Raw genomic sequence first — 25,636 nt, 5'->3', positions numbered from 1 at the left:
CATAACAATTTTCGAAGGAGAAAAATGTTAAGTTTCTTATTGTTTGTTGCATTTCATGTATTTTAATGAATAATTAAGAATATTCTCTATAGACCACTTTTTTCTCCGAAGAAAAGAATATTAGTATGCTTATACTAAACAGCTTAGAGCAAAGCGTTCAATATTACTGCGTTGCAGCTACTAAAAATTAAATTTTGAAAACATCATAAGTATTTTTACAATGTTAAAATTAAAGCAATATACAAAAGTTGTTAACAATTACTACAAGGAAAATGCGAGAGCAGTGTTAGAAAGCTGTATTCATGCTATGTTCAAATGTTTAAAAAATCTAAACTATTTGTGATATCACTGCATCTTATTTGTTTTAAAACTCACTAGTTCTGTTGTGTGTTATTGTACTTTTAAATTTTAATTGTTGCTGCTATTCTACGAATTCTGCATACTCTTACTAAACGCTTATGACTATGTAAAATACATCTATAGCGATATCGTATATACTATAGAGATCTAAGATTGTGTATAAATAATATATTAAAATACTTACTTCTCTGGTAAAACACGGGGTTTGGCATAATCACCCGGCCAGTCATAAATGTTTGGCAGTGGACTGTCATAATTGGCATCATACATTTTACTTACAATAAATTCCCGTTTGTCTTTCGGCTCTGGATATTCGCTTGCCAATCCAGCTGAAGGACAAAACAATGATCAAAATAAATGATACAAAGAATACTATAATATGCAACGGATGCTTATACTGTTAATCATTGCATCAAGGACATATTGATAAATTGATCTTTTATTTCAAATGAAGTATAAAATATGTTTTTAGACAGAGTACTCACTTTTAGCGTAAGCGTAATTGGCAATTCGAACAGCAATTTCTATTGAACATTCACGAATTGTCCCCAGTGGCGGATAAAGACTACCCATTTCTAGGTCTTCGTCTTTTACATGATCAGCAACTGCTTGGGCAGAAATAAGGAATAAATCTTCGGTAATGTGATGAACTCCTGTTCCAATTACTCCCAATGCAATTCCAGGGAATATGTAAGCGTTGTTTCCTTGTCCCGGCTTGTAAATTTTCCCTTTATAGTTAACTTCTCCAAATGGAGAACCCGAAGAAAATATACACCTTCCCTAAAAAGTAAATATCTTGTTTTTATAATGTTACTAACAGATATGCATTTATCGAAATTATTTCTTTTTTTTTTAACAGTTTTAGTAATTACAGGAAAAACGTAATTTTTTGTGTTAATGAAATTTGACAATTAAAAATCGTTTTCTTCCATAATAACATTTAATTTTTTTCTTATCTTTCTGAGTTGTTTTCTATACTTTTAATATGAATAAAATGTATTTTTGAAGAAATTTTGAAGAAATGTTTGAATATGAACTAATCTCGTACATCCGTATAATCGTATGCTTGCTGAGCTGTGCATTCGGCTTTACTGGTTGGATTGCTTAACGCGAAGATCAATGGCCTCTCGTTGTTTTTGGCCATTTCTTTCAAGACTTCAGGAGTGAATGCTCCTGCCGCCGCTGATGCGCCTGTTTGGATATTTTAACTTTAGAAAAAAATAAATGTATGTTTATAATAGATAAAGGTTCACGTACCTATTAAAACAGTTGGTTTCACTTCTCTCACAATTTCGATCAGTGACTTCATCACCTTATGGTCTTTCGCGTACCAGATTTTATGACCTTCCAGATTACCTTCAGGTCTGTTTTTAACTAGTAATCCGTCGATATCCATCATCCAAATATTATCACGAGCCTGCTGTTCCGTGCATCCGTCTGCTTCCATCGCTTTAACGCAAAGGTCAGCAATTCCAATGGCAGCCTACGATTAACGAAATTGAAATCTGGCATTGAATTCCACTCTTTCCTTTGTAAACAAAATTTTCAAATCTAAAATTCGTTGTTACACAGATTACGTTTTAATATTACATACCTCGCCAGCACCTAGAAAGACGAATTTATTCTCAGACATATTTTTCTTTGTTATTCTTTTCGAAGCTAAAATTCCCGCTACCGCAACTGCAGCGGTGCCCTGTATGTCATCATTAAATGTGCAATACTTGTCACGATATTTATCTAGGAAACGGAAAGCATTGTGGTTTCCGAAGTCTTCAAACTGCAATAATTAGCGAATTTAAAACAAATCAAGATAATCCAAAGAAAGGAATAGAGTAATTTCAGGGGAGATGGTCATATTTTCTATGGAACGCATTTAACTGAAAACTAAAAGAATTGGAACACCTAATTTCACTTCTAAATAAACTTTAACTACTTTCTTACAAAATGATCAACTAGAATTAAAATTACAAATGAAAAACATCAATTGTAACGGTAATTGTGTCAATTGTTTATGTAGGATAATCGAAGTGGCCATTTTTTTCGCACAGCTATCTTCTCCGATATTGCTGTATTTTCTTTTATAAACATACCTGAATCAAAACATTTTGACCATACTTTTTCACGCAGGCAGCCATAAACTCATCGATTAACTCATCGTACTCCGCACCCTGACTTCTCGGTTTGTTGAGTCCGATGTAGTGGGGGTCGTTTCTGAGTTGCTCGTTATTAGTGCCAACGTCAATAGTAATTGGTAGACACTGATGCGGCTTAATTCCAGCTAGAGCAGTGTACAGAGCCAATTTTCCTACGGGAATCCCCATACCACAGGCTCCCAAATCACCCAGACCGAGAATTCTTTCCCCATCCGTTACGCAAATAGCACGAACTGCTTGTTCAGGCCTGCATCATGAAATAAAATTTTCTTACAATTCTTTTGAAGAGAATTTTCAACTTTAGACAATATAAAATGTAAACTCATCATTTCAACGTATATTCGATGAAGTTACCGTGGACTCATTAAACAAAAATCTAATAACCGCAAGGTAAAAGCACCAGTAATTGGCCCGGTATGAAAAACGTAAAAAATAAGCTTTTTACAGGTAATAATCTTTTGAAAAAGGCGCGATATGCTGCAGCATCATCCGACCCAACGTCGAAATAGTTTCACCCGAGTTAAATTGTTTATCGTAAAAGCTAACAATTTATTTCATTGACGTTGGTCGTATATCTCTAATTTCCAACATGGAATTAATTTCTTTTCATTTGTATTTGTCCTTTTACTTGCAATTTCTCATAATCGTTCAGATAAACAATACTAAAGTAATCACCTTTAGTGTTTTTGATTGTACTATAAGTGGTCAACTGTCAGCTAACATAAGATCAATTATTATGTATATAGTTTTTTCGTTTTAAAAGATGGTCAACTTGTGACACAAGTTGCATTTTCAAAAATATCTATAAAATTTGGAAAATATAACTATTTCAAAAAAGTTCGCTTTGTCACATAATGTAGGAAGTTCAAACGGCATTTTCATGCATAGAGTCTCTCTATTTAATAAAGGAGCAAACCTTTACTATTATTCACGCAGAAAATTTTTCTTAACTGGTCAACTATTGGTGCTTTTACCTTAAATGGTACAATTAAGTGCGTTTAAGTGGTGTCATATTTATAAAAACTATTTTTATTAATATATTTTAAAATTAAAAATTAAATATAATAACGTAAATGACTTTTATTTGTAGAATTTTTGTACAGTATTCCTGTTTTATATGTGTGGTAGCGGAACACACTTAAGTAAATATAATCAAAATTATGTTAGGGCTATGCGGCTTTATCTACAAATGTGTTCCAGTTTCTGCGTATACATATATGCTTACGTCATATAGTTTGAGGTTTACTGCTAAATAGTTTGCCATTGGTTTACGAATTTTAATGTATAAGTTTTAATCAATGTAAGAATTTTAATATTTAAAATTAAATTTTAAAAAATTGTGAATATATAAAAAAATAAATTATATAATTGTTCTTTCTAAATGATTCATCGAGTGATTGCCGAAATTTCTAAAGTACATACCAATTGTTCAGTATCTCGTAAATGTGTCCTTTATCGTATATTGTAATAAATAGTCCACGAGGTCTGCGATAAATGACACCGAACTTCTGACAGGCTAATCCCACGGTAGGAGTATAAACAATTGGCATCATCTGCTCAATGTTCTCACTTAATAACCGGAAAAATAATCTTTCATTTCTTTCCTGTGACAAAAAGAAAGTATTTCGAGTGGCTAATTATCTAAAGTAATGTTATTCGTATATATATTACGATTATCATCGTAATTATTTATTCTGCAAGAGCAAAACATAGATTATTTGGTAGAGAGAATTAATCGTTTCGTATACAACAAATAGTTGAAGAGACAGAGCGAATCTTGTCATTTTTTGAGCATTTCTTTTATTTTGTGTAGTTAAAGAATTATACTAACCAATACTAATCAATACTTCTCTCAAAATAACCAAAATGATGTCCTTAAACTTTTAAATACATATTATATTTTTAATGAATGCTACATATAACATTAGTGTGACGGGTTAAAAAATCGATTTGTTTACAAATATTGAAAGTATAAATCCTTAAAAATTTGCTTCTAAAATTTTTTAGCGATATACGAGGAAATAATGAAGTTAGAGATATTTTTGTGTAGTGCGGTCATAGTTTGACCACAAGCCTTCAAAGTTTTGACATTAGGTTTACGAATGTTTATTGTACGGTTTATCTGATTGTTTCTAGAAAAATTGATGTTCGTTCGTTTAGATCTAAAAATAGACTATTAGGATACATATTCGCGTATTGCATTGATCAAAACTGACATAGACGTTTATCAAGTAATTCAATATCGAGCTCAAATTTTGTATGCGTCATCAACAAATACATGTGTGAGTCAACCTTAATAATATGGACTATCATCTATACTTCAATTTTGCTGAAATATCTCTTTTTAAGATTTCTGCAGCCATTCAGAGACAAAAGTACGAAAAAACAAAACTTTAAGTTCAAACCGCCATCATTTAAAAAGATTTTCGACGTATTTCTTTCTTTTTGGTACCTACGCTAGCCATATTTATGTTGTTTAAGAATCAATTGGATTTTATTGTTCAAGATAAGCGGAATGCCTTAAATCATGGCAACTAGCAAACTATTTTTTTTCATACTTAACTTTGATGTGCTTCATAGCAGCCAGTTTTAAGTATTACTCAACAGAACAATTTGTAATCATTCTTCCAGAATTCATAGATATTATAACATAGAGCTTATGCTAATGAAATAAAAAAACATCCATCACACTGTTATACACCCTTAATGGAGTGTAATCTATGGTAAAGCAATATAAATTTTTATTTTTATACATACTTTTGCCATCAGAATAATAGTCATCATTTTATATTTCATACAAATCTATAAAAATTATAAATATAATAGGTTTAAATTTGAGAACTAATGTGGCTATATCTATCACGCTAAATCCATTTATTTTCAAATTTTGTTTTCAGTATTGTACTAGTAACGAGGTACAATTCATGCTGAGATCATATTTTTCTTGTCATTCAGTACGATATTTTCTAAAACATCTTACAGGCTGTCAAAGAAATAGCTATAAAAGTGTGTTTATAAACACATTCAAAATAGCTTAGAATTATCTCTAAGCGTATTTAGAATTAAATAAAATTTTCCGTAACAATTCTTTAACTACGCATAATACAAATAAATGTTCCAATATATATAAAAATATAGAATATATAAAAATAAAGTCGATATTTTCTGTAGTTCTGAAAGTGCTTGCGGATACTTTATTCTTGTAGATTTATCGAATATTAAATATTCATTTTCGCTTGCAAACATCGTTATTCTATTATGTCATTGAATTACTTCCGCCTCTCTATTTACGCGGCACTGTTTATACGCGATATCAATTTACACAATTCGAATTTAGTGATACCGAATAAAATCTACTCTTATTTTTTGAAATGTCATTATGTTTTTGTAAAGATATGTGAAATAAATATGAATTTCTAAAACTTATATCAGTTTTTTTTCAAACAGAAGAACAGATGTAGTTCGTATAGTCAAAGTTTTATTGCATCTTAAAAGTACTACATTTATTTCACATTTTGTTTCACTTTACCTGTAGTTCTACGAGGTAGAGATAACGATTCAAGTCCTCGGTATATTTCATAACCGAAGCCTTACACAGTGCCAGCTGTTCTTCTTGAGTTTTGAATCTAGGAGGCTGCAGACCATGTATACCCAAGGATATCCTCTCTTGCAGAGTAAATGCCAAACCCTGTTCGACAATGCAAAATTATACATATGTAATAACTAGAATGATTAGATTGCAAATGATGTCCTTGCATTTATAAAGAAATATACTCCCTGACACTACTTCAGGATTTTCATATATGATCATATACTTTTTACTTATACCAATATGTAACTCAAATTCTACATTAATAAAATTTGGACATGTAAAAGGAATGTAGTGGGTAAAATTCACAAAACATAAAGACATAATTTTCGACCCAATACAATAGAATAAAATAAATACGTTCATTGACATATTGATGTATATAATTAACACACGTTTATCGTGAGTTATTAATGAATTTATTATAAAGTTATTATTTTATTCTCAATTTATAAGTTATTACATGAAATAAATATTCGTGTTATTTGAAACGTGCACGGAAATTTACTGTTTATTTATATTAGAATTAATGTAACAGAATATTCAGTATTATGGTGTAATAAATACATACATAATTTATAAACCATACATTATTTGTTTATGTTAAGACTTCCTATATTTAATTACAATTTTATTCAAAAAATACTCTAAACACCTCGTAGTAGTTTCTGGTAATTCTTATACTCTGCAAAAATATAGCAAAAATATTCAAAGTTTCCGTAATATTAAAGGTTAACATTTTTACATTCTATAATATTAGAACTGGGTTATCTCGTAAATAATGCAGCCTTTTATATTTTTTTTATTTTTAAAAATAAATATAAACAAAACATTTTTTAAAATAATTATAATGCATAGATAGACAATTTGTAGAAGATAATGGAGAATATATTTTAAATTAAAAACAAATTTGTTTATCTTTATTTTTTAAAACAAAAGAAATATAATCAATCGCATTATTTGTGGAATGACCCAATATTTGAATTTTATTAAATTCTTCATTCTCCGGTAGAAATATAACCACAATTTGTTGATAAATATGATTTTTTGATATTTCTTGTAGCTATCTTTAATTCTAGAAAGTAAAAGGGATAAAAAAGTAAAGACTATTGGAATAATATTAGAGTTAGTACCCAGTAAGTGCTTATCTACCTATCGATATCGTTTCTTAAGGATTAAACAGGGTATATCTTCTACTAAAGTCCTAAACATGTGAAGATATTTTTGACCTGATATTTTCGAACCTCTTTTAATAATAAAAGCATCCATGTGAGACGTTAAAATTTACCGACATTTAACACTACAACTACGTACCAGTAAAAATGATTGGTTTCGTTTTTTTGTTTAGCAATTATCGATATCTTAAAAACATAGAATATTCGAAATGATTTTGAAAATAGTTTCACTTGAATACTATAATGAATGTCCGAAGAAACCGCAAATAATCTATTGTTACAATTTTCATAGGGATTATTAAATATTCACCTTATTAAGTCGGGGATCTCGTAAATGACCGATACCTTTTACCATATTTATCGGGATGACATCTCCCGATACCTCGTGGATGTCTCTTTGTTGAACATCCTTCACGGCAGGATGCGAGGATGGAAGAACTCGAGTCCATGATCCTGCACAATTTCTGCTACTGGTCGATCTGATATGCAAAGAAGAAAAATATTCAATTTTTCCCTTTTTGCTCAAGATATTTTTCATACAGCATGTATCTATACAAAAAGACATTAACGAAGAACCTTCAATAATTCAACAGTTCTGACGCGTCATGACGTTTTTAAAATTCTGTAAGTTTATAAGAAGTCTGAATAGAAATACCAGACAATTTTCCTTGTCATACTTTTAGATATTTCTCTGAGACATAAACACCATTTAAATAGTACGCGCCTTTTTCTTTTCCAGATATACTTCAGAGAATATATATATATATATTTAAAAACTTTAAAAAGAAACAGAAACTCTATAAAACAATATAATAAAATTGTTAAAAAGTTTTGTTGAAATTGTTTAAAAATTAAAACGCACTGTATTAATAGAAATTAAAAATGAGCTAAATTTTGTTAGCAAAAGTAACTAAACAATTTTTAAAATTTATTAATTTTAAACATTGATATCATTAAGACATTATTTTTAACCCTCCGCCAGCAATATGGATTGTTATAGGCTCTTTGACACTCTTATTTTTTCATGATTTCACCACGATTTTTACTGCAAAACGATATAAAGATTTCACTAAAGAGTAATTTGTTAATTAAATTAGAGACTATAATAGGCATCTTAGAAATTTTTCAGATTTCTATTGGACACACAAGTATAACAAATCAAGCCTGCCTGTAACTACTCCATATTGCTAGCCATGTTGGTGAAAAATCGTGTTGCCAGCGGAGGGTTAAGATATACAAAATGCAAAAAGAAAAATTAATTGTTTAGAAATTACGTTATTTCTGAAGAACTAAAAAGTAACTGAAAATGGTAGCTTGATACTTCTGTTAAAATCTTCTACAAATCTGCAGAGTTCCAAAAGTATTCTTTGCCAATGTATAAGATCGGTAAACTTAAAATTTATACTCATTGCGATGCAGTCAATGCTGGATTTTACTTTATTTTTCTTTTTTTGTGACAACTGAGGTAATTTGCAATCAATCCATTATTTTTTATCGGAATAGAAGCAAATTCGGTGACAGTAATGGCTTTGCCGAGAGCAACACTCTTTATGTTCCTCTACATTTTAACCTCATATGCGCAATCTCTGACCTTAAATATAAAGTAACAGTTAAAATAGTGCTCCGAAAAACAATTCGCGTTCACCGTCAAGTATAAACATTTTTACAGGTTTAAAATCTCTCACATTTTAATGGGCTTTATGTAAAGCCTATTATAATAATAAAATGGTGAAGACACATCATATAAACCATACCATCATATTATTATGGATATTAACCTTTTGTTTCTCGAATGTCATGTAAGATCTCTTAATGTGTTCGTACAAGTTTCATTAAATGCACAGTGATCAAGTGTTTCATCATCGGATGATTTGAAATTGAATATTTTAATACGTTAACGTAAAGAACCTTTCCTATCACCGTACCATGTGAACATACTTATTTTTCCCGCGGAAAACCGTATTTACGAGGGCAAGTCATTGTTGAGACTTTAATACAGCGCACAATGTAAAGCACTAATGGTGCAGTATGTCGTAACAGTACGAATGAAACCACAGATTATAAAGCGGGAGTATTCTTATTCGACAAAACGAGGAGAATTTTATCATCGATTTTCGGTTTACTGGATTGTGACAATCTTAAACACCAATAAGAAGCATTTGCCGATTTCTTTGTTAGAGTCTTCAGTATCTATAATCAGTACTATATAATTTAAGAGGAAAAAACACTATTTGCTTGAGAAAATCATCTAGCATAAAGGACTCTTTTAAATTAACCCCGTATGATGCTTGATAACTTTTCCTTCTGAAAGAGTATGTTTGATTGATTGGAAAATTCTATAAACAGATAACTGCGGCAAGTTTATAATTACAGAGAAAGTATCTATTTTAAACGCGCGCTATAAAGGTGAGCATCCACTATACAGGGGCAAGATCATAAAGGGTGTAGGTTTACGGAAACTTATTTTATTGCCCATGAAAACCTCATCCATCGCTTGTGAATTCCGCATGTTATAACACTCCTTCCGCAGAATGTTTAAAAGTATTTTATTGTTGGTGTGGTCGGCGAATTCTGTATGCCTGTAACGGTGGAGATTTGTTTAAAGAAATTGCACTAACATTGACCTCTAGCATGATTTTCAAAGTCAACATCTTTTTTTAAATCCAATGCATTTTACTCATAATGATGAAAAAAGTGTCAATCTGTGAACTGTCGAATTTAGTTTAAAAAATCTCTTATTTTGCACGCAATAAAATCAAAAAATAAAATATGTCAAACGCAGGACGAAGGCATCTATGGCATATTTTAATGAAAAACCAAAGCGAAATAAAGAAGAATTACAGGTTTATCTGAAAAAATTAAGAATTCATCGTTGGAAGAATTAGTATCATTTCAAACTTTAAGATAACGTGTATGCGTGACAAATGCAGTTAACTGGTTAAAGAAACCGTGAGTTAAAACTCGATCGTTACCTATGAGGAAAAAAATGTTCAAGGTTAATAAATTCCGATATCAATGTGTAAAGTGCTCACATTCTGTTTCAAATGTAATGATAATTGTACTGTCGTATTGAGACACCGTATAATCACTATTAGATATTCTTGTTCTATTATTATTTTTTGCCATTTTTTCCTTTTCTGCTGTTCAATCCAATTTCATTACGAAGCGGATTCTTCAGAGAAACGTGTTTGCTTCGTATTATCGAGCGCGGAATAATCACTTTGCGAGGCAATTCTGTTAAGTAGCAAGGAAGAAAAAAGGTAGGGATATGTGATGGCGATTCTACGATATCCATACAGGGTGGACCATGAAGCGTGATCAGCTTAGATTACTCTGCTACTAGCGATTCGATCGGGAATTTTGTTAATTAAAATAACCTGGTTCAAGGTGAGCTTTAAGATGATGATTCTATTAAATTTTATGTCAACCCTTTTTTCCAGAATTATCAAGGTCACCTTCAGTACACGCATATCACTATTAACACTTCACGTTCGATATCATTAAATGTATCTCAAGGTACAGAACGAAATGTTTACCAACAGAACGCGAAGGCTGAAGTCAATAATGACTAATACTAATCTATCAACAGCTCTAGAAAGTGTACAACAGTGTGGCTTGCTATTCCTCTTTAATAGTCTCTAAAAATCTTGCAAAACTCTTCTAATTAAAAATTTTCTTCAGTTTTTCTAGATTCAGAAAAAATTATTTGTTATGATGCTTGTTGAAATCCTCAAACAGTGGGTGTAAAAAAATGGTAGGTTTACCTGTAAAAAATTGAAGGTAACTTTAATAATTCTGAAAGAATAGGGTTGACACAAGATTTGGTAGAATCAACTTAAAGCTTTCCTTGAACCATGTTATTTTAGCTAAAAAATTTCCGATCGAATCGCTAGCAGCAGAATAATTTAAACTGATCACGTTTCGTGCTCCACACTGTATACGACAATGCAATTCTCATTACACCTAACCAGAGAATATAATCACGTCCCACGTAAAATGATATCGAGAATTTATTGAAATTTAAAATTAATTCAGAAAAAGTGTACGACCATTCTCATAATGAACAGAATATATTGCGATAAGAAAATTTTGACCTTGAACATTATGCTAAGGCTAATATTATGCTAAAGGCCAATCTTGTAACAACTTTTTAAACGCATTTCCGCCGATCCAGAGGTGTAGAACCCAGATATTATAGAAATAATAAGACATTTTCAACACCCTGTATAGGATATTTTATTTAAACAAAAACGCTTAAATACCTTCATTATTTTTGGTTCTCTAAAAAAATGTCCGAGGGTGAAATTATACTATTTCAAAAATTACATGTGATGATGATGGTGACGAAAAGAATTTTTTCAAGGTGCTTTTTACGATATTTCAAAGGCATTTATATTTTTTAAACTGAACTGTACGTTTTTTTTTATATAACTAATATCTCTAACTCTTTGGGCTGCAATTTAGCTGGACAAAATCCGGACCATAATAACGACCGATATCTCACTTATGCTGTGACTTCGAGTTTCATTTGTGACATTTATGTTTGGTTCGAAATTGCGATCACACGTAAGCGTAAAGTAGTGCAAGGAATTAATCAGATATGTGAAATATTCGAGTATGCGAATCGGTAGCTATAAGATATCCATGTACTCAGGTAATTACCCAGGCATCTTATGAGATAGTTGAAACTATTATTATAATAGTTCAAATCGAATGTCGGAATGTAGAGTGTTATTTAATACTCGCGACAAATATGTTTACAAGTTATTTATTTGCGTAGATGAGTGTTCGGAGGCAGAACGGGTAATGTGTTGTAATGTAATGTAATGTAATGTAATGTAATGTAATGTAATGTAATGTAATGTAATGTAATGTAATGTGCTTCCTCGCGCCTTTCCGCTTTATTTATCCTAGTCTTCGGAAAGGCGTTACCCCTTAGAAACTTCGAGGGTGGAGCTAGTTCCCTTCTCCAACGTCGCCTCGATTTTTTGGTAGGGGAAAAATTGTGCATTTCTAATTTGTAATGTTTTTTCCGAGCCGCGCTGACCGTGCGGCCGAAGACGCCTTAACGGGACATGGCTGGCAGCGTTTATGGTAGGGTAGCCTATTCAGCTACGCACGTGTAAAAAGTGTAAAATATTTTCGCCGACTTACAGACTTTAGGGTAGGCTTAATTGCCTATACCTAAACGTCTGTAAGCGGTCAATGCTATTTCCTACCAACGCTGCGAGCCACGTACCGCTACATCGAATGAGTTTAATACTAGATAATATAGATTTATTACACCTGTATATCGAAAGTAAATCAGTTCAAATTTTCATCTCTTCATTTAACATTTGTTGTGTTTTAATTACAAAAATTAATCCAACCTTTTTGCAAATGACCTATATTTTATAGATCTTTCTAAATATAATAATATGTACTTTTACAGTGTTATAAACATTTAAACGTGTTTAAATGTGCTTAACTGTGTTTAAACTTTGCCCTAGGGTAAAGTAACACAAGTAATAAGTAAAATTGTGTTGATATGTTTCAATGTATCTTCAAAATTAAGCATCTAGAAGAATATCTAATTAGATTTAAATACATATATAGAACAGACATTTTCTTTGCTGAAACCATTAAAACATTGTAATACAGATCGTTTTTATGGTTAAGTAAAACTAGTACTGCAAGTCACCTCGATTTGCTGTTAATATGTTTATAACGTACTTTATGAGAAAAATGTGTTGCAGTATTTATATGGCGAGTAAAATATATTATACCGAGTAAAAAACTTTAGTAAATATTCATCACAACATCAATGGTTTGCAGGTTATAAACATTTTTATATGTTAACACATTTCCATAACACTGCAAAGGAAAATATTAAGACTCCTGGGAATGAAAATTTTATGCAGGACCTTGAAAAGTACTTTTTAAACGAAAAAAATATTCTTATAATTTTCCAGAAAAATAATGGGAATTGAAACATTTTCAAACTGTCACATCAATTAAAGTTCAGAAATAACAAAAACCAAAATGCATTCGGATTATGCATTCGGAGGTAACTATGCATCATATTCATGAGCTCAATAACTCACACCCGCCTTCCCATTTACGCAGAGTTCCACGTGGATTCATTTCATGCGAATGAAAATCGTATAAATAAAATCTGTCAGCACAATAGAAAACAAGATATTGGAAAGAAAAGTTGATATAAGTTGTAGAAATACATACACATTTATGTGACACAACTTAACAAGAAAATAATAGTAATGACATTTCAGGAAACAAAAGTCAGTTTTATTTGGATTCTTTGAACTTAGATCGCGTATAAATAATACTACGTAAATATTGTTATAATTTACCGCGGAAATGGAAGTTGTAATAGTATTTTGTTTAAAAATATAAATGATATAAAATAAACATTTATATGAATAATTTAAGGTAATAATTATTTTAAAATTATTTAAAAATAATTGTCGAATTGCGTTAGCGGAAAAACTTGATATCTGTTATCGTAAAATGAACTTCACACACATGTGGATGTAAAGTTACGGTTCGTCATGGTTCTAGTTTGTCCAGATTTTAACTTTAAACTGATTTATCTGCTGATTTCCTCCATAATTAGTTTCAAGACGGATCGATCTACGCAGAAGGAGAAGATGAAATACAACGTATAAATATTATCTACGTTCCCTATCATATTCGCATGTTTGGAACCATTCTTAAAATCTTTCCCATCATTTTTCTGAAAAGTGATAAAACAATATTTTATTTCTTATTGTAAGAGTTTTTATTTAACAGGACGCGGCTACATCGGTCTTCCATAATTGATTGATGCCACGGACGTGCCACTCGACCTCTTAACACTTCTGAACCGGAAACTGATCTCAATCGAACTTTCTTGAACATTCTCCGAAATTTCCCTTTCCAACATTTCTTCTTCAAACCCACCGCTCTTGAGTGTCGATGCGGCACGTCATAGTCATCAGTCATTTTCACTCTACGTTCATACGTACTTTCCCATCTTCATATTACCTTGACACCTGCCTTCTTACATTATAAAATACAGTGATGTTCGCTTAAATTCCACAGACATCTGTTATGCTGCACTATCGCTACGATTCCCCCAACACTCACTGTCTCGAGCTCAGTGTAACGTGATTTCAGTAGACAGGGACAGAAAATAAATACAATGAGGGAAAAAAGACAGACACAGCTCAAAGAGATGCGACACGCGTCAAGAGTAAACATGCAATGCAGAAAATTTCAATTACAATAATTTTAACCTTATCTTCTCAGTTATAGTACCGATAGAATGTCGAGATTCTTGTCATTAAAATGAGTCCAAACATAACATAAATCGGTCTAGTTTTATCGATTTGGGAGAAATAAACCTTCAATTTCGTTAATTACATTAAGTCGGTAAAACTAGTTCGTTTTCCGTCGTTTTTGGACCCATTTTAATTATAACAATCTCAGAAATTCACTGACATTACATTTGAGGCGGTAAGGTTAAAATTACTGCAATTGAACTTTTCTTCATTACATGTTTATATTTAATGCGTATGACATCACCTTGAAGTCCCGCGTCTCGATCCTGGATGCTTGACGGACTGTATCTATTCCGCTTCCGCTCACTATATCGATTCTCCGTCTTTGTCAGGCTGTACTCGAGTCAATTTCTGGAAGCAAATAGCTTCCTCCTGTTTTTTCCTGCTCGGTTAAATTCCACTGCTTGAACCTGAAATTATGGAATTTAAGCGAGCATTACTATATTCTTAAAGATTAAACGATCCTCAAGACAGCCATTTTTTAACATCATTATTATTTTCGCATAACCCGTCATCAAGTACAAATAGACATTTGAAGGTGTGCCGCCGACATTAGCAATCTCCTCGCGGTGTACGTCGGTTAACGCCAATGGCGACTACACGTCAACTTCCGATGGTCATATCTTGGTAACGGTCTATGCGAAAATAACAAGTTCGTTGTGTTGTAGAAATGTCTATATGTCAGCTACAGAAAAATATGTGATTAAAAGTATACAGTTCTATTTAAAAAATTTTATGTGCTTTCGTAGAATGCTTTAAGATCATCTCAAGGTCAAACAAATACTATGATACGAAACATTTGACACCCAGATTTTGTATTAAATATTTTGGTACTTATGTATTACACAGATTACTTTTGTTTTTAAAAAATAAGATATTAATAACAATAATAGGAAAATATTAATAATGTTTTATAATGTTAAATAAAGATTAACCCAGACCTAACACAAATGACTGACTAGTGCAACCTTTAGTTAGAAAACAAAGATGGTCCGTATAATACATAAATACCAACATTTCTTTGTATCACTCATATTTTCCGAGAAAATTAGGCGTTCTCAGTTAGCAGAAACTCATTGTATGTAAATATGTAAAAATGTTTATGTTTCATGAACGTTCAAAATTTCAACGTACATTCCGTAAGGTTTTTGTACTCAAAATAATGTGTTCTATTCATCATATAAATACTGTAACACTTTCTGAACACCGTGTACATGTGGAATGCGTAGAAAGTTTAGAGAATTCGTGGGCGATTTATGTAAAACTACATCGTCGAAAAAGAAGACTAACACCCGATGTTGGACGATGGAAGAATTGAAAAATGTAATATAAATTGCTTGATGGGTTTTATGGAGAACGTATATCTAATTGTATTTTTTGAGAAACAATCAAATATACCTTTTATTATTGTTATAAATATATTTTTGAACAGCATGTTTGAATTGGCCTAAAAAAAATACTATTAAAATCACAAACCAAATAATGTGTGACAAATACAGGAAGTTACAATTTTTTTCAAAATTGTTCTCCTTGAAAACTGAAAGTGGTAGAGAAAAACGGATAGCGTATTTGAATTAGCATAGAACATATTGTTAAGGTCGCCCGTTACACCTTTTCTGACAAGGAAAGTTAAGTTTTGTAAATCAGTATTATTAAGGTCATTAAATTGGGTTTTCTTATTCCTTATAAGAATATGAAATAAAAAAATTCAGAGTTCCATTAAAAAATATCAATGACATTGAAATCTCATAAAATAGGCTTGAAAAAATTCTTCTCACTACGAGTAAATATAATAAACTTGAAATAATGTAATTTTATCTTAAGAATTCCTTTTATGAAACTAGAAATAATAAAAATACATAAGAGTTTTCGTTTAAGTGAGACAGCCTATATCAGAATAAACTAGACAACACCTTTAAATGATAATTATTTAATAGCGAGTTTGGAAAATGGAAAATAATTTATAGGATAACTGTGTTAATTCTAAAAATTTTATTTCTGCCTTCGATAAAACTGTACTTCATAGGTATTTAATTATATTTTACAGTTAAAGTAAATTATTTTGATTTGTTGAACATTAATGACAAATAATCGAAAAAAATGATAAATAAAACTTTACATATGTTTATTACTACAAATATAACGGTATATACATATTTATAAAGTTTCATTATAAGGTAAACCTAACCTTCATCCTACTATTGTGATTAATAATATTTTCAAATAGTTTATTAGTATAATAGAATGGAACATTTGTTATATTTGAAAAAAATTACGAATTATACAGTATAAATAAACACAATAGATTATATGTGAATTGTAAGTAAAATAACTAATATCTCTTTAAATATTAATGTATACCTTCATTAGTTGACTTTTCGATAAAAATGCATAAACTCTACAGGCTAGTTGCAACCAAATCTTTATATCATTTGCAAATATGTTAAAAACGATAAAACCGAAGATCCGAGCAAAATAAGTTTTCACACTTTTTAGTTTGAAATCTCTCTTGACTTTTGTACACTATAATTATAAATATTTAAAATAAAAAATAAAAGATAAAATAGTCTGTATTTAAAGAAATTGGGTTGCGTCATAGATTTATGAAATTTGTTCAACAGAAAATTCCGGTCTTTGAAAGGAAAGATATCGAAGCCAGAAATTTAAAAAATTACATGCATAAACACACTGCAATTTTTTTCGTATCGAATTTCACTTTGAAGGGGTGAAACTACCCCTTGCAAAAAAATGCAAATTTTTCGTTCCCTTGGATTATCTTGAGAATGGTAAGAGATAGCGAAACAAAGATTTAAAAAAATACATTGTTCTTTTACGCCTATAAAATTGTAAAATGAGATTTTTTAAATTGTGAAAATTTTAAAAATTTTGTTTAAAATTTTATTTTCCAATTTTATAAACGCAAAAGAGCAATGTATTTTTTATTTAACTTTTTTTCACTATTTCTTACCGTTTTCAAGATAATGCATAAGTATATCTATCAATCACCATATTATAAACATTCTAACAAAACTACTTAGCAAGATATTAGATACCGGAAAAAACATGTGCGAGTTCTTAGATTAAAATGTAAACGCAGAGAACATTGTTTGAAAATAATTTGATTTTATTTGATACCAACGGTATAAACATAACGTGCTGCTAATACCAATTTCATTAACTAAACTAGTGAAACACTAACTAAAATCGGACCTCAATCCATTGTTAACAGGAAAACCGCACAAACCTTTTCCAGTGCCTAAATACTTTCTTATTCTACTCGGCTTTTTTTCATCTCAATCTAAACTCATCTCGAATACTCGAGCTTTCTTATAGGAAAGTGAAAGGTAGCCACAACCGTTCATTTCGTTCAGAATCGTGTAATCCCCCGTCTATTAAAGAATACTATGTGTGCCGGTTTCTAAGAAAATTTCATCTAACATCAAAAATTTCACTGGTTTATAAACCTCCAACAGAGATACGTGCCAGTTAGTGCGTTCAACCGTGCCATTCATTCGCAGAAAGTTTAGTGGAATGCCCCTTGTGAAAATCGGTCAAATCTATTTCCATGAAATCATGATTAACATCGTTCATGAAATACGTGACGCACCCGTCAATAATTTCCGCACATTGTAAACGAGTGATCTCTTCCGTGGGAACACTTGTTGCAGTTATTCACGATGTTCCCTACAGGAAGTTCAATAGAACGTGGACGAGTTACGTTGCCAAATACTTTAAGCGTCATAGACGGGGAAGCAAATCAACAAGTCGTGATACAAGTAATCTCTTGGCAGGATGCCTCCTACACGATTGAAGACTTCTAAGTACGGCGGAACGGCTAATGTAATTACAAATACACTGTTGTTATTTTCAACGTTAAGCTCAATAATGCCACTGTTACAAATAACTTTGTTTTGTTTTAAATTTATTTGGCACTTAGATTCATTATAATTAATACTGTTTTGTTAGATATTTTCAATTATTATCGAGTTCAATTATTTAACCCCTTGTCTACGTTTACTGCAAATGATAACGATTGATAATAGAAAACTAGTATTTAATTTAGATTAAAAAAGAATAAATAATACTTCGATTTATTAAATTTAGTTTAAAATTGCTGTTACGAGTCTAATAATAGAGAGTTAATATGTACGGGATAAATTATGATAAAGTTCTACAGAAGTTACCTTCTCACTTATTCAATGTTATTGAAATACAAATAAGCATTTTTATCAACTTTTTTCTATGTATATAACAGGCAGTCGTTTTTCGTTTTCGATATATTCCTAAAAACAAAATGTCGTTTCTTACAATATGTAATACACGAGTTTTATACGTTTCTTGCTCTCGGTAATGAGTATTATAAGGGCATATATCTGCCTCTCCATTTACGCAACACTTTTTTTACGCTGTAAACAATAAAACTATTCACGCGATCTGAATTTAGTGACTCTGAAAAATTAATTTTTGTTTTCTGAAATGCAATTATTATTATCTTTTTGTTAAGTTAGTCGAAGTAAATATGTATTTTTAATATGCAAAACAAATTCACGTGGAACGGATACTCCGCGTAGATTGAAAGACGGATTTACGTTTCAGTACAGATCTAAGTTAATGATACCACGATGACGTTAAAAAATATTATGATAAATTTCTCGACCCTGCATAATCGAAATGGTATGACAGTTAGGATCATTACATTCTGTTTTTGAACCACTAAAAGAGTATGAAACAGGTAATGTAGGACAGAGTACGAAACAAGTAACTTAAAACAGTAATGATGACCACAAAATCTCGAAAAACTAACCAAGAAACAAACATTTTTCACCGCCACCAAATTTATCCCCTTAAATAGTGTAACTTCGTAGTTCAGCGTTTGTTTTAGCTAAAAATAATGAAGATATTTAGGTACTCGTACTTAAGTAAAACACCCTATACATAGAACTATAGCTCGTTTGTACAGTCGGTAAGTAATTTGATCGGTAATCAGTCGGTAATCTGTACTGTATAATGGTAATTGCATAACAAATAAGTTTCATGAAACATTACCCAACATATTATCATAAACACGATGTATTCCTTTCGATGTTTTCCTTTTGATTCCTTTTCCCAATATATTATATTACATTATATAATAAAACATTACACTAAAAAATCTACTAATTTAATAAGTCATCCATACTGGACAATAATTTTTTGTTCCCTACAAATTACGATTTGTCCGCTCTTGCGAATTATCAATTCTTATTATTAAATTTTATTTTTTACACCGTAAATCAATGTTCAAATTTATAATTTTCATTGATTGTAACGCAAGATAAAGCAAAAAAATGTGGAACAGTCGGTGCTACATTTTTTACGGTGCTACATTACGTTATTCATAATATTTTTGTAAGATGAATGTAATTTTTCATGACATAAAGTGATTTAACGCAATAAAAGATCATAGATTAGAATACTTCCAAAAAGTTGAATCAACGTAAATTGAAACCCACAAGGTGGGAATATAGCACAGCCTATAGCTTTAACTAGCTGATGACTTATAATTTGAGTTCATTGGACTCCGTGAGATCTCGCTAATTTGTAGCTTTTTATTATATTAATGACTTCATGGAATACTAAAAACTATTATCACATTATAACTCAATTAAGAAATTGAAACAATTAATACAACCTACTAGTCTCTTCAACAATGTTATGAACCAAAAGGCTATTTATATTTCACAGTGTCCTCCTGCATGCCAAATGGCATTTAACTATCTTTAACGGTCTGTGAAATGTTCTAACACACCTAATTCAAGAAAAAACCCTGTATATTTAACCTTTTCCAGTCAAATACCGTAATAATGGCGACTTCAAGCTCTGATAACTACAAAATAAAAAACTGCAACTGAATAATTTAATTATTCGGATAACGGGGATCCAAATATGGTTAATTGTTTTATAACATTTAATATTTCGATACATAATTCAATTTTCTATGGAAATACTTTTAGAAGCTCAACAAATTTTCGTCCGCAGAGAGTTACATGTGCAGACACAGTGTTTCGAAAAGTTATATCACTATCAATACATCATGATTCTATATCTTTCATTTTATGGAAAAGGATATTAGTAAGAGCTCGCAAAATTTATGTTGATCTTGAAAAAAAAGAGTTAACATTTTTTATTATTACATAGATAAAATGTATTTTTTGCTGAAACTTTTTTCCGCTAACTCTTACCGTTTTCAAAATAATCCACACAAAAGAAAATTTTGAATTTTTTTCAAGGGGTGGTTTCACTCCTTCGAAGTGAAATTCGGCACGAAAAAAGATTGCAATGAATTAGGTTTGACTTATTCTACTTACATTCAAAATTTCGTAATTTTTAGAATTTCCGCATTTGATAACTTCCTTTGTAAGAAATTACCAACTGGTAAGAGTCAAAATGTAGATATTACTTCAGTTGTGAGTTACTAACTATAATTAGTAATTAAGATTCACTGAAATCACCTCGCCTTCAGTTGTAAGTTAATCAGAATTGACGATTAGCAAAGATAATTTCTAATCGAATCAACTATTATTGATAACTTGTATCATCATCAGTTTTCTGTCTATTATTTTGCGACGCTATTTGGCCTTTAAGAGAAAAATATGACACTGATAACATCCAATGTTATTATCTCCGACTGTTTCGTTGAATCTTACGAATTTCAAGAAATTATGGAAGAAATACAGTACAAGAGATATCTACGGATCATTACTTTTCTATTACTTATATTTTAACCCTCTATTGCATTCGGTTCCCGATCGAAAAATTAATTCCAAATGTTCTATAGCAGGAGTGTTCAACCACCTAACCTCCCTGGTCCCCACTGGAAGAAGACGAGTTATAAATGGGTCGCGCATAAATTAATAGCATGTTTAACTTGTATTTGTGATTTTGTTAACCCCTTGTCCTATGATTTCTTTCGCTTAATAATAATTGTGCTTAATGAAACTACTTTATCGTTAATAAAATTTATTAGACAAAGAATAGAATTTAACACTTATTCTATGTCTACGTTTGCTCTAAAGATTAACGATTGATAATAGAAATGTAATGTTTAATTTATACTCAGAAAAAGTAAATACCATTTAAATTTATTGAATTTGGTTTAAAATTCACATCACGAGACTAATACAATATACAAGACAATGCGTTGAGTTAACCCTTTTGCATCCTTAAGTGGAATATTCCGCACACAATTACGTTTAGTTGTCTATCTTACTTGACTGTATCGGTCGGAGCAAACTAACCTCTTCAAGGATACTGGCACACGTGTGTACATTTGATTTTAGTTTAACATTAACGTTCATCGAACGAACACTTGCTTTCTTTTTCGAATGTCTCTCATAACTACTTTCATCCGTCTTCATATCACTTTATTTGTATCAATTTAAACAAACTAGACTGCGGTCATACGGAAACTAAAATCATCTTTGTTCTCAAGAAGAATTCGGCTCTGAACAGGTTGATTTCAATAAAAGGCTTGAAAGACTTTCGGCTGAGTTCTGAAAAATCTCTGATTTTTAAAGTAAGCTTCATATTTAGAGCGAAGATGCAAATGAGTTAAAAATCAGAACAGATCAGGTGGATCAGACTACTCGAATGTGTAGCGCCATGGGCGCCCACCCGAGCCCGTCCGAATTTTTCCGGCCCGGCCCGAACCCGAAATACCGAGTACCCCACATCTCTATCTTTATAACAAATTCTATATACTTAAATACATCAACATTTGTTACAATGTTTGTTCTTCCAATCTTCAAATATCTTAATTCGATTACAATTAAATTATAATTTTAATAAACATTAACTACTAGTTATAATGCAAAGATTACATCACTCATATGTAACAAACATAACGTTAATTTTATATCTATATAATACAAAAAAAGACAACGTTGTTTAACCTTGAAAGTAACAAGCGTTAAAAAGAAGGAAACATATATGTATATTCAGCTTTAAGGAAAAAACATGATTCAGTCGCATGTGACTCTTGAAAGTAATTGACGTTAATGTACTGAAATAATTTGCGATAAAATATTATTTGTCAGTAGTATGTAACAAGTAAAGAATACCACATACGTTAAATTAATGACGTAAAACCTCTAAAAAGTGTTAACTGTTGCCAGCGCATAATCTTTTCACGGAGCCACCTCAAAGAGAATGTAAATATTTGGGTTTGAGTTGATGCTTCATAACACGTAATCATAAGTAAATGAAGAAAGTCAGATTACAAAGGAAAGTGAAATGTTATCTTGAATTATTTAACACTAGAACTACCGAGCAGTTAAATTGATTTTTAAACATTTTTTTTAGAAACGGGAGTAGTGCGTGGATTAAGACATGAGTTAAGTTATATTTTAATTTGTATAATAATAAATCAACTATTTTAATCATTTTTTGAAAAAGCATTTATATACTTTCAATTATTCATGAAAGAATAAATGAGGAATGGGTCATTTTGACCCATATGATAGTTCTAGTGTTAAACAATCATTTATGTGAATGAGTGAAAATAATTCGTAGTATTTTTAAGTTACATTACTTTTAGTTTTTATATTTTATAAACTAATTTTAATTTTGATCCGTATTTCCTATGTGAATAGGAATATCATAGTATAAACAATCAGTTATTGGACACTGTTATATTAGAGATTATTGTTTCTGTTAAATTATATTATATTAGGATTATATTAGATATTTATATTAGTTATCGTAATTTGAAAACAATTCGATCTACCCCTTTTCTCGATTCATTGTTAATAAGTAAATACGATAATGAAATAATAATACATCAAATACAGTTTTAAAAACAGTTTCATAGTTTTAGAACAAAATTTCTATATCTATATCTGAAAATATACCAAATGTTTCACATAAAGCAGGTTATCTAAATATCGTCTCTTTTTATGATAATATAGGAATCGATCCTAAACAAATTGTCAAGGCACAAATTAGATGGAAGAACTGTCTTTAAATATAATTTTTTAACATTTTTTCAAAGACATTCGTATTTTCGTATACATGCGTATATAATTTTTCCTGCTATATGTATAGCTAACATTATTATATACTCATTTATGTAAAATATTATGATCTTGAAATAACCTTCAGCTCTAAAATTTTTTGTAAGATAAACAAACACTGTTACCTACATCTGGTTATTTGAATTTGATGTCTATTAGTTTTCCAAGGATTTGCACATTATAAGTTTTCGTGGTGTTTCAATAAGTGATTCATAATGCATGTCTAGTAAAAGCTGTTAGAATGTATTCAGAAAAATTTTCAATTATCCATCACGTTTTTTGTACGCAAATATCATTAAAACAATTCACGAAAGTGATAACGTCATCAGAAGCAAACGCGTAAAATGTAAAATATGTTACTCATAAAACGAAACCGAAAAACATCACTCCCGAAATCACTTTCTGTAGGTGTATTTAAGATCTAAGCTTTCTGATGCCGATATAACTCGAAATTCGCTTCTTGTAAGTTTCACTTTAATTAAAAAATGTTAAAGTCCAAGATTTTTTCAAGATCACAGTATTTTCCATAAATAAATACACAGTTGTATTAGCTACATATACAATAGAAAAAAATTAAAAATATTTTAGAAATAAGATAATTCTTCCATTCGATTCGTGTTTTGAAATATACTTATATTTTAAATAGTAAAGATATTCATGCGCTCTGTTTTACGTGAAATACTCGTTATATCACTTTCAATGTAACCACTGGCACATAATACCATTTCATTTTGAAAAAATGTTAACAAAAGAATTTTATCATGAATTAGATATGACACCAACTCGCTTTCCGCCAGAGACTCTAGTATCCAATGAACGATCGAACTTCTGCGAGGAATGTTACTTTACGTGAATCTTAAATGAATAATATTTGACGTGCCTTAAAAGCATTTGAATTGTTTTTTCATCGTAAATTCTTATTCTTTGCATGTTTATTGAATTGGTATATGTAAATAAAATAATCTTTCATTCGTATCTTTCTGTTATTATTGAATAATATTTTGAATTCTTTTTAAAAATTCTTTTCTGTAGTTAAAAGTAAAAATTGTAATTAGTTTAAAACATTAAAACTTTTTGTTTCCGTTTTATTTGTGTGAATCCACAAAAACCTATATTTAACAAATATCTACAATTTGAGACGCAACAATCCATTAAAGTACTGGAATTTTTTCGTACTAAAGTATATTATCTGAAGTGCATATTAAACTTAAGTTATTAATTACTATTCATGTAACTCTTTAAACCTAAAGTGTGATTTATCGTTCAGATACTCAAATTTTAATAATTTAAAAATATTTATATAAACCCAGATAAAATTATAAATTTCTATTTTTATATTTATAAATGATATTCCTTTTAATAATAAATATAAAAACCTATTTCCCAATAAACATTCTCCGCAGTTAATTTTAAAACCATTTATAGTTAAACTCTTGTTGTAATCTAAGTGTACAAGGTAATTAAGAAAAAAATTAACAAATTACAAAACCAAACAAATAAAGAACACAAAATTTATTAAAACAATTTTTTTGTACATTGATGAGATACTGTTTATACGAATACTATTTCTATGTTAATAATGTAAAAATCGTTTTATGCCAGTAATACAGTAAACATCGTGATTATTATGATATTCAAAAATTACTTCGTTCGGTATAATACGGTAAGAGAACAACAGCACGATAACGCTGCAACGGTAAAGAAACAATTTATGTCGATAAAAAGGCATGTTGACAGTATTGCAACAAGAGAAGCTGTGTAGTATATCCGTAACTGAATACCTTGCGATGTGATAATATATTCATTACTCCCGGCAATGCCTTGACATTTGCAAACGACCAAACTAAAGTGACCAACTAATATAGCAAATGCTGCCATATACATTTTCTCGGAAATGTAGCCACAGGTTAATAACTTATAAATTACATTTCGCATTGTGTCATAAATATGGATTGACGATTGAAAAGTGCAATTAAAAATTTTATAATAT

General features: G+C 30.4%; 1 protein-coding gene across 6 annotated transcripts in view; it reads right to left on the bottom strand.

Moving 5' to 3' along the window:
• LOC116425641 (NADP-dependent malic enzyme) overlaps window positions 1–25,636 on the bottom strand; it is a 34,300-nt gene that overhangs the window by 4,553 nt on the left and 4,111 nt on the right. For all 6 annotated transcript variants that reach the window (XR_004234722.2, XR_004234723.2, XR_004234724.2 and 3 more), the window contains exons 2-10: window positions 7,588–7,756; window positions 6,043–6,201; window positions 3,936–4,117; window positions 2,451–2,760; window positions 1,955–2,137; window positions 1,618–1,843; window positions 1,409–1,551; window positions 846–1,140; window positions 545–689 (exon numbers count right to left, since the gene is read on the bottom strand). Coding sequence is in view for 3 of the 6 variants with exons in the window: in XM_031973629.2 (XP_031829489.1) it covers window positions 545–689; window positions 846–1,140; window positions 1,409–1,551; window positions 1,618–1,843; window positions 1,955–2,137; window positions 2,451–2,760; window positions 3,936–4,117; window positions 6,043–6,201; window positions 7,588–7,756 (1,812 nt within the window). In the remaining 3 variants the exon portion in view is untranslated. The remainder of the gene's footprint in view (window positions 1–544; window positions 690–845; window positions 1,141–1,408; window positions 1,552–1,617; window positions 1,844–1,954; window positions 2,138–2,450; window positions 2,761–3,935; window positions 4,118–6,042; window positions 6,202–7,587; window positions 7,757–25,636) is intronic.

This window comes from Nomia melanderi, chromosome 13 (assembly GCF_051020985.1).
Source record: "Nomia melanderi isolate GNS246 chromosome 13, iyNomMela1, whole genome shotgun sequence".
Classification (NCBI taxonomy): Eukaryota; Metazoa; Arthropoda; class Insecta; order Hymenoptera; family Halictidae; genus Nomia; species Nomia melanderi.
Note: the sequence above shows the minus strand (reverse complement) of the source record. Positions and strands in the feature narration are given on the sequence as shown.